At 48.2% G+C, this 16,388-nt stretch overlaps 1 protein-coding gene across 11 annotated transcripts in view; it reads right to left on the reverse strand.

Annotated features, from left to right (window-relative positions):
• Positions 1 to 16,388, reverse strand: part of FBXO10 (F-box protein 10) — a 72,433-nt gene that overhangs the window by 14,446 nt on the left and 41,599 nt on the right. For 7 of the 11 annotated variants that reach the window (XR_005020414.1, XR_005020415.1, XR_005020413.1 and 4 more), the window contains 7 exons: positions 15,132 to 15,281; positions 12,476 to 12,612; positions 7,719 to 7,789; positions 5,905 to 6,057; positions 4,449 to 4,718; positions 2,397 to 2,707; positions 1,091 to 1,272 (listed from right to left, as the gene is read on the reverse strand). Coding sequence is in view for 6 of the 11 variants with exons in the window: in XM_036856541.1 (XP_036712436.1) it covers positions 1,091 to 1,272; positions 2,397 to 2,707; positions 4,449 to 4,718; positions 5,905 to 6,057; positions 7,719 to 7,789; positions 12,476 to 12,612; positions 15,132 to 15,281 (1,274 nt within the window). In the remaining 5 variants the exon portion in view is untranslated. Of the gene's footprint in view, positions 1 to 1,090; positions 1,318 to 1,826; positions 2,102 to 2,396; positions 2,708 to 4,448; positions 4,719 to 5,904; positions 6,058 to 7,718; positions 7,790 to 12,475; positions 12,613 to 15,131; positions 15,282 to 16,388 lie in introns of those variants that run through there. The other 4 variants (XM_036856540.1, XM_036856542.1, XM_036856544.1 and 1 more) reach the window with 3 other exon arrangements.

Raw genomic sequence — 16,388 nt, forward strand, 5'->3', positions numbered from 1 at the left:
TTTATAAGTTATGACTATATAAATAAACATACTGAGGGGGTTTCCTCAAAAAATATTTGTTACTGAGAAAGTGTATAATAAAAAAACAGAGTAGAGATCATTACTATAGCGAAAGAGGCTCCATCCAGGGTTTCTGACCATGCATGTGACGTGGCCAGAGCTGATTTAGAAAGGTTACTCTGGCAGGATGCAGAGGACAGCCTGCAGGTCGGGGGTAGCCCAAGCGCAGGGGGACCAGGCAGGAAGCTGCTGCAACAGGACAGAAGGATTAACAGTGCAGGAGTGATACCAACAACAATGGTATCAATAATAATTACTAATTATTATTATTTTTGCAACCAGTATGGCAAAGTATCAACCAACCGGAACGGAGTCCATCCATAAACAACTGAAACAGCAGTAATGGGAACAGGAGCCATGGGTCAGGGTGAGGGGTGCTGACCCAAACAAGGGTGGCAGCAGTTGGGAAGAGGAGGTGCCAGGTACAAGAACACTTTAGAAGCAGAATCAAGAGAACCTGGTAGCTGACTGAACTTCAGTGTCAGGGAGAAGGAGAGGCAGAGGTTTTGCTGCTGGAACAGAATGGATGGTGATGTCATCAAAATGGGGAACAGGGAAGGACAAGGGTTTGGGGAAAGTGAGTGTGAAGCAACTGTACACTGAGGCAGAAATACCAGAAACAAGGGGCAACAGCGGCCACAGCAATGAACACTTATATGATACCTCAGATATGCTGCTAGGTCACATGATCTTATTTAAACTGGTGCTACAAAGCAGACATTATTAACTGGATTTTACTAAGGCTCAGAGATGTTGAGTAACTTGCCCAAGGTCACACAGCCAGTAACTGGCAGAGGTGAGATTTGAAACCACATACCCCTGACTATTTTAAAGCTTATTCCCTCCTAGGGAGTCAGGCTCAGGTCCTCAGCCCAGGCCTGACACAAAACCCAACCACAGGCCTTTACCTGACCAGAGCCGAAAGCTAGCAGGACTAGGGAACAAGGGCAGCTGCAGTCTCTGAGCCTGGCTTCCCCAGTGACCTCATTGTGGTTCTAGAAGATTGGTTTAGGCAACCCCATGCACTTACTTTTTCTTGAAGACCAAGAACTTGTTGTTCTGCATGATGCATTCTTGGTTGTTTGAGATCTGCTGAAAGATGGTCTTGTTGGTCTTGCCCTGGAAGACGGTGTTCTCCTGCAGCAGAGCCTTGGCACGGCCCTGCACGGCAATGCCGTAGGCCCGGAATGAATGGATCCGGTTCTTTATTACCTGGGAGAGGCAGCCAGAGCTTGTCACACCTCAGGGACTCCTAGACTGGTAGGGGAGCCAGGTAAGTGAATCACCAGTTATAAAACTGAGGGGTAAGAGCATGCTAGGTAGGTCAACATTGAGCCATGCGAGCTCAGGGAAAGGCTATCGAGACCAGCCCAGAGAGAACCAGGAAAGGCTTTCTGGAGGAGGTGATGGGTAAGCGGTAGGAGTTTATCAGGTACAGAGCAGAGGAGAGTTGTTCCAGGAAGAAGGAACAATATGCAAAGACCCAGCAGATGGGGTGTGAGCCACTGGCAACCCAACTGAGGCAACAGCGAGCCCTCCTCCCCTCCTCTGCTCCCACAGTGCTCGGATGCAAAGCCAAGGGATTCCTTACTCCTTGCTGAAGTCACTGATTCATGAAGTCACAAAGCCGAAAAAAGGCTTTGCGACTGTAACTTCACAAGGGCAGGGATTGGGTTTGTCTGGCTCAACACTGAAACCCTAGCACCCAGCTCAGTGCTTTGCATAAAAACGGAGCTCGGAGCTCAAGGTCCTGTGGGGAAGAAAAACCGGCAAAGGAACAGACACAGAGCACTGTGGGAAGTGCCCTGTGAAGGGTGGGCATAAGCACCTCAGAAGTACAAAAAAAGGGCACCTCAAACAGCCTGGGGGGTCAGGAAGGGCTTCCAGAAGAAAGGGAGAGCCAAGCTGTAGGACTTGGTAGGTAGGAAAAGGGGAGAGAAGGCTACTCCAGGTATACAGGGAACAGTGGGTGCCAAGGCCCCGAGGCAAGACTTCTCTCCATTAAGCACCTACTGCATACCAGGTCCTGTGCGAGATTATTCTGTTAGGAGAAGAGAGCTAAACTAGCCCAGATCTTGAGCTGAAGACCACGAAGATACCTCGGGTGGCACCCCCCGCCCCAGCTTCCTGCCAGTACCCCCTGTTCATCCTTCAGGGCCCAGTTCCCGCATCCCCTCCAGCGTGAAGTTCCCCTGCATCTCCCAGGCTGGGTTTTGGCAGCACCCTTGCAGAGTGCTGAGGGTTTAAGGTTCTGCTTCTCAGCAGAGAGGGCACAAGGGCTCTCCTAGGGCCATGCCCTGCATAGGCACACACATCACACACACACACATACACACCTTCGTGTCGGACGTGGGCAGCAGCTGCAGCCCGCTACCCCGGTTGCCAATGATGTCGTTTTCAATGACAGTGCTGTCACCCTTGGTGATGATGCCATGGCCTCTGTTGTCATAGATACCATTGCCTCGGAACTCCACTTTGCACTGGGCCTCGACCTTGACCCCACTCTGGTGATTGCAGGAGATGCTGTTGTTGGCCACACGGGTGAGCTGGCTGCTCTGGGCCACAGTGATGCCTCTGTCCCCGTTAGCATGGATCACGTTGGTGATGACATGCAGCACCTCACTACTCTGGACATAGAGTCCTGAAGCTGTGGGTAGAGGGGTTGGGAGCAGAGAAAAGCACAGGGTGGTCCCAGGGTCACTGCTGACAATACCCCTAGGAAAAGCCTTCCCAGAATTGTGCACCCAGGAGAGGGGGAGGGGGAGGAGAGGCATCAACATGCAGAACCAGCCCTTAGGGGTTGCATCTTCCAAGCTGAATGACAGAGCAGGAGGAAACCCAGGACCAGCAAGGAAACTCTGTTCTTTCTGCACCAAGTCCTCACTGAAGTGGCCAGGGAAACATGATGTGAGGAGATCCCTTAGGCTCAGCTGGTCACCTGGCCCAGGCTCTCGTCCTGTGCTGGCAGGCCCCCGACAGCAGCCTCCTCCTACCGCCATCGGCACCACCTGTGACAGGAGGCCACTACCTGCTCAAGGCTGCCCATCCACCTCTAGACAGACAGGTCCACCTGCTAGAAAGCTGTTGTTTGTTTTGCTTCCCATTCTGAGCTAAAATCTGCCTCCCTACTATTCTGGGAAGTTTTCTTATTTCTTAAGAAATAAGAAATTTCTTAGCGACACTATGTGTTTGTAGAAAAAAAGCACAAAACCAGCAGGCTTAGAGCCGCGTGGGGAGAGGCAGCATGGCAGGTGGACCCGGGGTGAGGAGGCGTTCTCCCCAGTGCTAAGAGGCACCGGCAGCACCGGGAGGAGGCTGTGGGAGGATGCCCACTGTGGGGTCACGTGGGAGCAGTCTGAGCTGTGAGCTTGCAAGCCCGAACCTTTTGGTGCCAACTGCCTGTTGCTTCTCCTGGCTTGGTTGAGAACAGCAAAAATAAATCAAGTATTTGTGAATTTATGTGGCTTTGCTTGTCCTACTGGACAGCATGGCCATGTAGAGGAAACCTGAACTGGGAGGGGACAGAACTCATTTTCCGGATAAGTGGGCTGGGGCCACAGGCTACCCATCTCCCTGCCTCTGCCACTCCCAGGGGGATGAGCTTACTAGGGCCCAGGGACCTCTTTTTAACAAGCCTTCCTCCATCAGCCCCCCAGAGTAATTCTGATAATCAGCCAGGTTGGGGAGCTGTGGAGTTGGATGAACTTCACAATAATTTTTTTTCCAATTCAATAAACATCAAACACCTACTATCATTTTTTTAATCAAGTTTAAGATAACATGGATTTTAAATACTCTTATTTTCTGTGTTCTCTAAGAAAGAAAACCACTGCCAATTAAACCATGATATGCCATCAGCTTTAAGGTGCATCTCATCAGAGATGTTAAAATGTGAAAAATGTGTCTCAGAATTGATTGGAAACGTGTCTGCCAGGTGTGGGATTGGTACTGAGGGGAGGGGACACCAACAGGAGTGGGATTCAGTTCCTTGCCTCAAGTTCACAGCCTGTCAGAGTTGATGAAACAGCCACAGAAACAAATACAATCCCAGCCCCCCTAACAAGTGCCACTGGGGCTGGGGGAGAGGACAGGTCAAAGGAGAGAAGGACAGAGGGTGAGGGTGAATTTGCAGTGGGCTCCGAGGTCTGAGTTATTTGGGACGTGTGGATGGGAGAAAGGGAATTTCAGGCAAGAGAAACAGCAAGAGAAAGGCAGGGTGGGGTGGGTGGGAACAGAAAAGAATGGATTCACGTCAGGGGCACGTGAAGTCCAGGGCGCTGGGGTACCGGGTAAGTGACTGAAGGAAGTGGCTGATGAGGCTGGAAGGGCCTTAGGGCAGGCAGAGCACAGGAGGCCCTGGAGCAGGGGCTGCGGGAAGGGGCACTCACCTCCGTTGTGATTAACAGTGTTAGACTCGACCAGAGCTGCGGTGATGGGCCGGCGCAGCAGGTCGTCATCCTTCTCCAGCTCCGTCTCCCAGAGGGTGGCGTCCCCGTCCTCGCCGAAGTTCTCCTGGGCCCCGTGGCCTCCAGGGGACTCCCCGGAGCCATCCTTCTGGCTGAACACTGCCACTCCATACAGGCCATTGTAGCTGACGTGGTTGCTGGTGACGTGGGGCAGGCTGGATGACATCATCCACACACCACAGCCCTTATTAGCTGGGACAGTGAAAGGAGCTGGTCACTGAGGCCGAGTGATGGGTGAGGCAGCACCCTGTGCCTCCCCGAGAGGGGAAGCAGGAAAGGCGCTGGCCTGGAGACAGAGTCCCTGATTTGCAAATGGCCTCGGACAAGTCACTTTAGGGCCTGGCTGCAGGCTTCTCCTTCATACAAGAGGGGTAATAACAGGTCAGTCTCACAACTGCAATCATTCCATGGGGTGTAAAAGTGCTCTGGGAACTGTCAAGGCCCCACTTCCAGATGAGAAGCACACAAGCCCACGGTGACACTGTCAAAGGGGCCCTCAGAGCTCATCCAGCCCAACTCCTCCCTGCACAGAGATGGAGGTGGCCTCAGTTTGAGTTCCAGCCCTACCACTTCCTAGCTGTGTGACACTGAGCAGGTTATTGAACCTCTCTGTGCCTCAGTTTCCTCACCTTTAAAATGGGGTTACAGGAATTCCCTGGAGGTCCAGTGGTTAGGACTCCACGCTTCCACTGCAGGGGGGCATGGGTTCAATCCCTGGTTGGGGAACTAAGATCCTGTAAGCCACGCAGTGTGGCCAAAAAATTAATTAAAAAATAAAATAAAATAAAATGGGTTTAATAACTGTAGCTACCTCAGAAGGTAGTCATGAGGATTAAATGTGCTAATGCATATAAAGGGCTCAGCAAGAGTCCAGCGCCTGAATGTAGGTTAGTATAATTATTATTATTATTATTAGAGGTGCAGTCCAGAAAGATGGAAGCTTTGCCCAAAGTCACAGAATGAGTGAGAACACTTTTCCTTCTACGATTACCCTATTTCTCCCATTATATTTTTAGTTCTCTGGATCAAAAGAAAGGATAAGAGAAGTTAGATGTCTATGTGTGAGGAATTAAATGGCCCTGGCCTTATGCAAGATCTACTCCTGCCTTTTGCTGTTTTAAGTGGGGGATAAAGCCCTCTGCTTTGCTGACCCCATGGGGTCAATCTGGATTAGAAGGTGATTTATGAGAGCCTCGTGCCTTCTGTGAGGGTCTATGTGGCTGTGACCCGAGATGGATGCTATTCTTTAAGATGAGGTCTCTGAGGCCCAGGGAAAGGCGGCAACTTTCTCAGGACCCACAGGCTGGAGATGGAACCTGGGCTGCCTGCCTCCAGGCTGGGCTGGGCCCCAAACCCCTCCCCAGGAATGCGCCCTCACCGTAGATGGTGTTTCCTTCTAGCAGGCCTTTGCCTTCATCCCCGACAACAACACCATCGGAATAGCCAAAGCAGATGAGGTTGCTCCTGAGGATGGGGACCCCTCCTCGGCGGATGTCCACACCTCCCCACTGATTCTCTCGGATGACATTTTCTATGGGAAGAGGCAGAAAAGAGGGTCAAGAGTCACCTACAGTGCTGGCAACGAGGACTTGGACAGCTGATAGAAAGGCAAGTTTGGACAAGGACGCCTAGGCCTTCCCGTCAGCAGTCAGCACCCCGAACCTTGTCTGGTGTTTGACTTTCTAGGGACTTGTCTACTGTCTGCTTTCCTCAAGGGCAAGGTTCGTGTCTGTCTTGTGGTCTCCTATATCCCCAGCATCCACTGTACCCAGCGGCCTGGAGGATTGATGACTAAGAACAGACTGGCTTTAGAGTCCCTGGACCAAGGCCAGGCAGGACTGTCTGTCCTGGGGGGCTGTCCTTGGGAGGGCTGAAGCAGAATCCAGCCATTCCCCCACACGCCTGGGAAGGCACTAGCCTGTCCTTCTCAGCCTCAGCTCTGGACTGACCACAGCCTTCCTCTCCTCTCCCCTCCACCATGTCTCTGGGAGTGAGTGGGCTGAAGAGCCACAAGTTAGAAGGGGTGTCCTGGGGCACTGCTGCCCCAGCATGGTGGCAGGGCAGACTCTCAGCCTCCTGCGACAGGACTGCAATGGCGCATGAGACCCTGTGAGGCTGGCCCCTCCCTGCCTGCCTCTGGGACCCCATCTCATACTCCTTGCCCCTTGCTCACCACACTGCAGTCAAATGAGCAACCTCTGTGCTCCTCAGGCATGCAAAGTCTGTTCCCACAGGTAGCCCTGTGTGGAATCCTCGTTCTTTTCCTGGGCTCCTTCCCATCATCCAGCTTCTGGCTTACATGTCACCTTCTCAGAAAGGCCTGCCCTGACCATACAATACTAAATACCCACACAGTTCCTCTATCACCTTATTTTAATTATCTGTAAAGCACTTATCACCCTCAGATATGACTTTCCTTGGGGAAAAAAATGCTTTTGTTTTTTTTCCCCTCCTAAAATGTCAGTTCCTGACGGCAGAAATCATGTTTTGTTCACTGCTGTATCCCCAGCTCCTGCATACAGCGTGTGCTCAAAAAACGTCCGATAAATGAAGGAAGGCTGGATCCAGTCAGAGGGATTCACTGGCCCAATATTTACTGAATCTCCTTAATGTCCTAGGTATGGCTATGCTCTGTGCTGAGGCTACACTGACGTACCAGACAGACTTGATCCTTGCCTTTTAGGACACAGCAAAGGAGACGGACATTAAACAGATCACAAGAAATTAAGGAAAATGTCCTGCAGAGCAGGCCTACTGGGTAGAGTGAGTGTAGATGTATAATGGGAGGTCAGGGCAGACTTCCCCCAGGAAGCGACACTTAGGCTGAGACTCAAAGAATGAGCAGGAGTTGGCCAGGCAGAGGGGAAAGGGGGATGGACTGCCAGAGCAGGCACAAGCCCGTAAAAGCCAAGAGGAGGGATTCAGACAGTTTGTGTGGCATGAATGTTTCTGACAGTGTTATGTCAGAAACAGCCATCCATTCAGATCCTGTAAGCACCAGGCCTGGCAAAGAGCAGACCCTCTCTCCCTGCCTGATAAGCATGGCCAGTGCGTGGAGCCGGCATCCCCAAGTGCTAGCCACTATCAAGGAGGCCAGTCTGTCGAGGTGAAGGACTGGGTGGGTGGGAAGCCTGGGACGTTGGCTTGGCTGTGGTCACCGGGGGCTGCGGCTCCAGGCAGTCCCACCCCTACCTGTGATGAGGCCTCTGCCATTCTCATTCACAGCTATGCCGGCTGCACTGCCCTTGAAAATGTGGTTCCGGCTAGAATGGAAGGAGAAGACAAAAGGTGAGACCAGACCAATGTCATGTATCAAAGACAAAGCCCATCCAAGGTGCCTGCCTTCTTTTGTGGGCTTCCCAGACGACTCAGGTCCACAGGGGGATGAAGCACCTCCTCAAGCCCCAGAAGCCAGGCAGTTAGCAATCTTCAGTTACCACTGACCCCAGACAACCTACAACTATGCCACAGAAGCACATATCATTATATCCATGTCTCTGCAGCCTCTCTGGACTGTTATCCACATATAAACACCATTTTATTATTTTATTTTATTTTTTATTGACGTACAGTTGCTGTACCATATTATCTAAGTTGCAGGTGTACAATATAGTGATTCATGATTTTTAAAGGTTATACTCCATTTATAGATATTATAAAATATTGGCTATATTCCCTGTGTTACACAATATACCCTTGTAGCTTATTTTATACCTAATAGTTTGTACCTCTTACTCCCCCACCTCTATATTGCCCCTCCCCCCTCCCCACTGGTAACCACTAGCTTGTTCTCTACATCTGTGAGTCTGCCTCTTTTTTTGTTATATTCACTAGTTTGTTGCATTTTTTTAGATTCCACATATAAGTGATATCATACAGTATTTGTCTTTCTCTATTTCACTTAGCATAATGCCCTCCAAGTCCATCCATGTTGCTGCAAATGCAAAATTTCATTCTTTTTTATGGCTGAGTAGTATTCCATTGTGTTTATATACCACATCTTCTTTATCCACTCCTCTGTTGATGGACACTTAGGCTGCTTCCATATCTTGGCTATTGTGAATGATGCTACTATGAACACTGGAGTGCATGTATCTTTTTGAGTTAGTGTTTTTGTTTTCGGATATATACCTAGGAATGGAATTGCTGGGTCATACGGTAGTTCTATTTTTAGTTTTTGGAGAAACCTCTGTACTGTTTTCCACAGTGGCTGCCCCAATTTACATTCCACCAACAGTGTACAAGGGTTCCCTTTTTTCCACATTCTTGCCAATACTTGTTATTCGTATAAACGCCATTTTAAACAAATGTCATCATGGTGCACGATCACAGGTAAAGTCTTGGTAGTGTCAAGAATTTCTAGGAGGCTGTGTTAAGCTTGTTTGGGAGTGATTTATGTCCCTGAATCAGATTCTGCCTGTAACAAGCCTACCGTCTTCTGTTTGTATCCAGCAGCTACTCTTTAGCTTATTTTCTGTTAACTCAGTTGCCTATCCACTGAATGAAAACATAAAATGACATGCCTTATAAGAAGAAAATCAGATTTTAAAAAGCGGGTTTTAAGAACATCAGACAACACATATGTGAAACCCCATGGGCTGGGCTACACACAGCCCTACTACCATGGCAAGGCCTCATAAATGAGTTCCTTAGAACCAGACACCTGAGCATGTTAAAGGACGTGCATTTCTCTCCGGTCTCTCTACCTTGGTTTCTTGCCTGTAAATACAGAGCCAGTCACACCCAGACCCTAGCAGAACTGGGTTATTCCTGGAGCATACAGATTTGCTGTTTGTTACTTTTACTACCAGGAATGCTGTGTTCTCCTTCCATACTGGAGGGGCACCGGCCCCCTCTCTTAGGAGGTGCCCTCCTACTTCCTACCATGCATGCAGTGGAAGGATTTAGATCCAAATATTCACCTGGCTCTTCAGAGCCTAACACAGGGCCTGGCTCCTCACAGAACCCCAGTGATTAGTAGTTGGCTGATAAGTCTTCCCATCTCCTAGGGCAGGGTCCAAATGGTTTACTTCCTTCGGGGGAAGTCAAATGCCAACTGCATCTGCATTATGTGTTTGGAGTAGAACAAGGTTAAAAACATCCTTATGTTTTTATTAAGACAGATCTGAAGTATCTGCTTTGATGTGATTACAATTTAATCAGCTGATGGTTACTCTGGGCTTCTAGAATTCAGGGTCAGATGCAGTCCCTGGGCAAGGCACGCCTCATCCATATTTCTGAAAGCTGTGCCATAGCAGCAAATGCATGAGTGGTATACTTTTAATACAAATCTCACTTACCTTCAGAAAGGATCCATAGCCACTTGGAGAAACATGTATGTGTGTGTACATAGGGTGGGCAGAACAAAGATAAAAGAGGTATCAGAAAACAGTAGGAAAAGGGGACAGATCATTGTTCCAAGAACCAAGGATGGGATATTAACGACAGATGAGCCAGTCTGAGTCCTGTGCTTCCTTGCAGCCAAGGCAAAAAAAGAGAAACACCATAGGTTATATAACTCACCAGCAAAAAAATATGCTGTGGTTTGCCTTATCTAGGCCACTTCAGGGATCTCGAAATTCATTCTGTACCCTCCCACAGATCCCTATCCGCCATCACAAAGAAACATAAAGGAAAAAAGCACAACCTATTCTCTCAAAGCGACTGTTTTAAAAACCCAAGACACTGATCTGGTTGTAATATTCCTTGCTCAAAACCCTTCAACAGTTCACCAGCACCCGCAAGTTCTGGGTGTATGGCTGCTGTAACAAATTACCACACACTTAGTGGCTTAGAACAACACAAATTCATTATCTTCCAGTTTAGGAGGCCAGAAGTCCAAAATGGATCTGATGGGGCTAAATCAAGGTGCCAGCAGACGTGTATTCCTTCTGGAGGCTCTAGGGAAGAATCTATTTCTTGTCTTTTCCAGCTTCTAGAGGCTGCCCATATTTCCTGGCCTGTGGCCTCATCACTCTGACCTCTGCTTCTGTTGATACATTTCCTTCTCTCTGACTCTGACTCTCCTGCTTCCCTCTTCTAAGGACCCTTGTGATGACACTGGGCCCACCTGCATAACCCAGGATACTCTCCCCATCTCAACGTACTTAGTCACATCTGCAAAGTCTCTTCTGCCTTGTAAGACAGCATATGCACAGGTTCCAAGCATTAGGAAATGGATACATCTGGAGGGCCATTATTCTACCCACCACACTTGGTATTCGAGGTCCTCCATGCTCCAGCATCAACCCCACTTTGTAGGCTGATCATCTACTCAACCCCCCCGGGCATCACATGCCCAGACATAACACCATATTTTTTACACCATTTCCCCCGGACATACCCCAAATTTCACTGCCCCAGGCCCAGAATGCCTTTTCTATGGCCATAAAATCCACCTCATCCTTCAAGCACAACTCAAATGTCAGCGCCCCACGTGCCCTGCCCTGACTTGCTCAGCTGAAATTGTGGCTGGGCTCCTTCTGCACCTGCATGAAGACCTATAAAGCATATGCTTTGGTGAGTCTTCCCTCATGGCTCCTGTCTCCAGAATGAGACTGCATGCTCCACAGAGCAGAGACTATTTGTACACACTTTTTATACTGCTGTCCCTTTACATGGAATAAACCCTCAAATGTGTGTTAAATGAATGACATGCATACATGCAAACCCATACTCTTATCTTAAGGCAATAATGCAAAAGATGGAAAAAGAGCTCTGTGATCACTAACTGTTTTCAGTAAGCTGTCTATAACAGTGAAAAAATAGACGCTTAGCAGTAATAGGTCCCGCAAGCCATGCAGCGTGGCCAAAAAAAAAAAAAAAAAAATCCAGAGGAACAGTAATAGGACTGGTTCAAAAATGAGGGAATATCAAAACAATGGAACAGTTCTGAAACTGTCCAAAGTGATAAATACAAGGGTCCTGCAACAGCATGGAAAAGTACACATGGAATAATGCAGGGAAAAACTCTCAGAATACATTTGCTAAACATTAATGCCAGTGATTTTTGTAAACTGCAGACATAACTATGTGGGTCTTCTACTCAAAACCTTAACGTTCAAGCTGCAGTGACCAAAGGACCCAAGATTATCACGGACAGTCCCAACTTAAGATGTTTTATACTAATGTCACAACTTGTGTCAGACTTTTTCTCAAGCGCCAGTGGGCCGTGTGCTACCCCTGAATCTGCTGCACTCTGCTGCTTTACTCATGCTGCTTCCTTTACTAGGAATGTCCACTCCCCATCTCCATGAGAGTCCAAGCTCTACCCATATTTCAAAGTCTAACTCCAATGCCGCCTCCCAAATGAGGCCTCCCACAGCCCCCTAGTCAGAATGATTCCCCCTCTCTTGGTACCACTTTGATAGTATTTAACACAGTCTGCGCCATATGATAGATGGGAAGGCAAATCCATGGCCCCTCCCACCTACAGCTTACACCACTGATTGATCACGGCATGCTTTCACGCTGAGGTCAGATGTGCCTCCAGATCTTAATACAGCATCCCAGGTAGCCACAATCAACTGACCAGAGTTGTCAGGTGAGTTGAAATCTCTATGCCATTCCTGTCTTAGCATTATTTCTGAGCACACATGTCCTCCAGACTAAAGTAAGCTCCTAGGGAGCGGAGTCTGCCCTTGTTTACCTTTGTTATCATTATTAGAAGTGCTCAGTTATGTTTGCTGAATAGAATGGCCCCACCTAGTTAACTGGAAGGAAACACAGACACAAAAGCACAGAACACAGATGCAATACCACAAAAGGTTGTGTGACTGAGGTGGGATTATGGGTGAAGTTTGTCTCTTCCCTGCTTGCATCTGTACAGTTGTTTTCATAAACAAAAATGGTTTCAAATGAAGCAAAGACAGAGAGTAGGGAAACACAGAGATCAGAGAGGAAAGAGGGACCATGGGTGAGCAGGATGGTCTGGGTACAGTGGCACATACCTCACGACTGGATTTCCGTGGTACAGGATGTAAATGCCAGCCTCCTTGTTTGAAAAGATTTGATTGTTCCGGATGATGCCTTTCCCATTGCCAAGGACAACAATGCCAGAGCGAAGGCCGTGGTGGATCTGGTTACACTGCAAGTGAACATGAGACACCACAGAAGGCAGCTCAGACACGCCACTGAGAAGCAGAGTGCTCACTGCTGCCCCACAGCAGGGCCAGGATGAACCAGCAGAGAAAACTACATTGCTGGAAGATCCCTAGCACAAAACAAAGTGAATGGGCTTCCCTGGTGGCGCGGTGGTTAAGAATCCACCTGCCAATGCAGGGGACATGGGTTCGAGCCCTGGTCAGGGAAGATCCCACATGCCGCGGAGCAACTAAGCCCACGCGCCACAACTACTGAGCCTGTGCTCTAGAGCCCGCGAGCCACAACTACTGGCCTGTGTGCCACAACTACTGAAGCCTGTGCACCTAGAGCCTGTGCTCCATAAGAGAGGCCACCACAGTGAGAAGCCTGCGCACCGCAATGAAGAGTAGCCCCCGCTTGTCGCAACTAGAGAAAGCCCGTGCGCAGCAACAAAGACCCAATGTAGCCAAAAAGTAAAAAAATAAAAACAAATAAATACAATTTTTAAAAAAAGAAACAACAACAACAAAACAAAGTGAATGGACGCGGCCCTGCCCTCTCTGCACAGGTGCACACATTGACACCTATGAGGGAGACTCCCAAGAGAGGAGTCTTCCCCACCCAGACTCTTGGGATGTAGTTATGCTGGCACTTACTGCTGAGGGCTCCTGCCCTTCATCTGCAATGCACACTACTGAAAATTTCTGAGCCTCCAAAGAGTCCCCAAAACACACGATCATTGGCTAGGCCATGTCACCCCAGGGCCCAGGGCGCCCACCTCTCAGGAAGGGGGCAGTGCCCCAGTACATGGGAACTCTAAGCACAGTCCCAAGGGGCCACCCAGGGAAGGAGTGGGTCATTGGCTTCTAGTCTTCCCTTCTCATTCGGGGGGGACCTGTGGAAGGTACAGCCCCAGGGAGCTTAGGTTCCCATGAGGCATGAGGTCACCAGAAGGTGTACGAGCTACAAGGACCCTTGGAGATTTTCATACCGTGCAAACAGGGAAACAGGCCCAGGGTCATATAGTATGTATGTGGCAGGGCCGGATCTGAAACCCAGTTTTTCTGTTTCTCAGTCAGTTAGTTGCTTTTGGACAGTGATGAAAATTTTAGGTTATAATAAATTATAATAAAATTGTTTCACTCTAATTGCTAATTTACAGCCTAAATACAATCCTATATTTAAACCAGAAAGCTAGCTGTTTCTCTTCCAAAATGATTTCACGGAAACAAAGTTCTAGTTTGCTTTAAAGTGTTTCATGCTGCAAGCTCTCCTATTCTTACTCACTTTTCAGATTTTCCCCTGAAGGATTTGGCAGACTCACCAGGGTAACCGCTGCCTACAGAAGTCCCTCACAGGGTTGAAAAGCACAAGGAGAGAGGTGTAAGCAATGGTATTTCTATCCTACACTGTTTCACAAAGGCAGGTAATACTCCCTTCCCCCTCCACCTGCTAAACTGTCCTGTCCCGCCATCCCTGGGAAGGCGAACTCCTCTCATCTCTCTGGCAACAGTGGCAATAATTTCCTAAGCCAAGGCCATGCATCAAATATCAGTTGTATGGCAGAAAGAGTGAGAGGAAGGGGCTGGCAGAGGACACTGGCCAGGCGTGTCTCTTGAAATACAGTTAAGAACTTGCCTTTCTCTGCATTTGCAAGGGCAGTCTAGATATACTGGGTTAAGAACATCCACCCTGAGTCAGACTGCCTGGATTCAAACGCCAGCTCTAGCACTAGACGTGTGATTTAGGGCAAGGTCCCTAGCGTCTTTGTGCCTCCGTGTCTTCACCTATGAAATGGGAATAATAATAATTCTATCTCACAGGGTTGTGTAAGAGTTAAACCATGATTAAATAAATATATACCAAGTGCTTAGAACAGTATCTGGCATATAATAAGCACTATGTATAGGATGGATATTATTTTTCCAAGCCCATAAAAAGTCCACTATGTTTCTCAATTTCTGGGAAACCTGTCTCTCAGAGAAGTCCGGAGCAAAACTATGGGGCAGGTCTTTCACGTCACTGGTCTCATATTCTAGGATTTTAAGTGGTTTTCACACTGGCTAAGATCAAACTCACTATGGCCTCACGATATCCACGAAACAAGTAATCTTCAGAATAAATATCCTACGTGTCCTTTTAATAGTAAAGAATGAACTAATTTGGTGTTTTATTTTTGATCCAAGTGTCTTTCATGGCAGACATATCTTTATTCTTACCGAACTCAAAGCCCACAAGAACATATCAGGGCTGAGGGAGGGAAGGCCCTGTGAATTTCCCTGTCTATCCAGTCCTCCTCCTTGCTGGGGAGACTGCAGGGACGTACGTGACTTATGCAAAGTCACTCTCAATACATGGAGAAAGAGACCCAGAGTCACAAGGACACACAGAGAAAAGGGCAGGAACTACCTGCAAACAGGAAGCAACAGGAATTCAAGATGGCAACATTTGCTTAAACATCCTCAGAAAAGGTTTCTGAGCACCAAGAGCCATCCTGAAAGGGCAAGAAGATGGAGGAAGTACCAGAATGAGAGGGTTGGACTTTTTCCGGATGTCTACGCCAGCCTCTGCGTTGTCGTAAATGTTGTTGCCAGCGATCAGGCCTCCGCCCTCCAAGCGAAGAAAGATGCCTGATGCTCTGCAGTGGTGAATGTGGTTCCTGAGCATGATGATCTAGGCAGAGAAGAGAGAGCCATTCATTTTCCTGTCACAAAGGTATTTTAAAAAACTGCTTGGGGAATACCTGAGTCTTCCTTCCCGTCTGGTCCATGCAGTTCTACCTGATACCACACCAGCCACTCTCCGCCATGTGCTCGTGAGGACTGAGCCATTTCCGTGTCCTTCCTGGCTTTGCCCTACAGGCACTGCACCAACCTCACGCCAGTTCTTTACTAAAACCTGGATGGAAGCTTGGCCCTGAGCTCCACATTCACAGCCTCTGAGCAGGATAAATAACTGGATGATGGCATGGAAAGGATGCTTAGAGAAGGTGTGATTTAGTGGTCTGCAAACTCTACATGCAGTGCAGTTACATGAAGATTTCCAGGGGTCCAAGGGCATAGCTACTTTGAATGGAATCGAGTGCCAGATCCACCACTTTCACATGTGCCTTTGCTGAACTTCACCTGCCTGAGGAAGCACCTGAGGGTAAAGTACCTCGTAGGCTGTCCTCTCCCACCTTCCCTTTTGCTTTCCACTTTTAAGACAAATACCCATTCTTGCCCGCTTTGCATCTCTCTTGCTGTATTATTATCCTGGGGTGGAAAAACCAATGGAACTCCAAGCTAAGAGACAATTACAAGTGTTGGTATAAGATAAAGAAGCCTCTTTAAAACAAGGTACCATAACTCAGTAAACAGCTTATTATGGGGATGCACTGCTACTTACATTCTCTTTTTAGCAATTCTGAAAATCTAGAATACATATTGTTTTAAACAACTATGTATTAACAATGAAATGCACTACGTTAAGGTAAATTGTGTACTAACAATAAACACTGTACTACATTAGGATAAAACTCTGGGAGGCGTAAAGTATAATGGAAGTACAATTTCAAGGAGAAGCTTTCTGCTTAGGATGGGGAAAGTTGGAAAGAGCATTGCTCCCACACTTACAACAAGAAGATACAAAAACATAACCTTTCTTGAATCCATCAGCGAGCTGAGGTTGCAGGAAAACCAACTAGCCTGGAATCTAAGGGAAACAGGCACCTTCAAGGACATGAGACGTGAGTACTTGTTTGTCTGAAAAGACACAGATGCCATACTGGCCAGTAAGAAG

Source organism: Balaenoptera musculus, chromosome 6 (genome assembly GCF_009873245.2).
Source record: "Balaenoptera musculus isolate JJ_BM4_2016_0621 chromosome 6, mBalMus1.pri.v3, whole genome shotgun sequence".
NCBI lineage: Eukaryota > Metazoa > Chordata > Mammalia > Artiodactyla > Balaenopteridae > Balaenoptera > Balaenoptera musculus.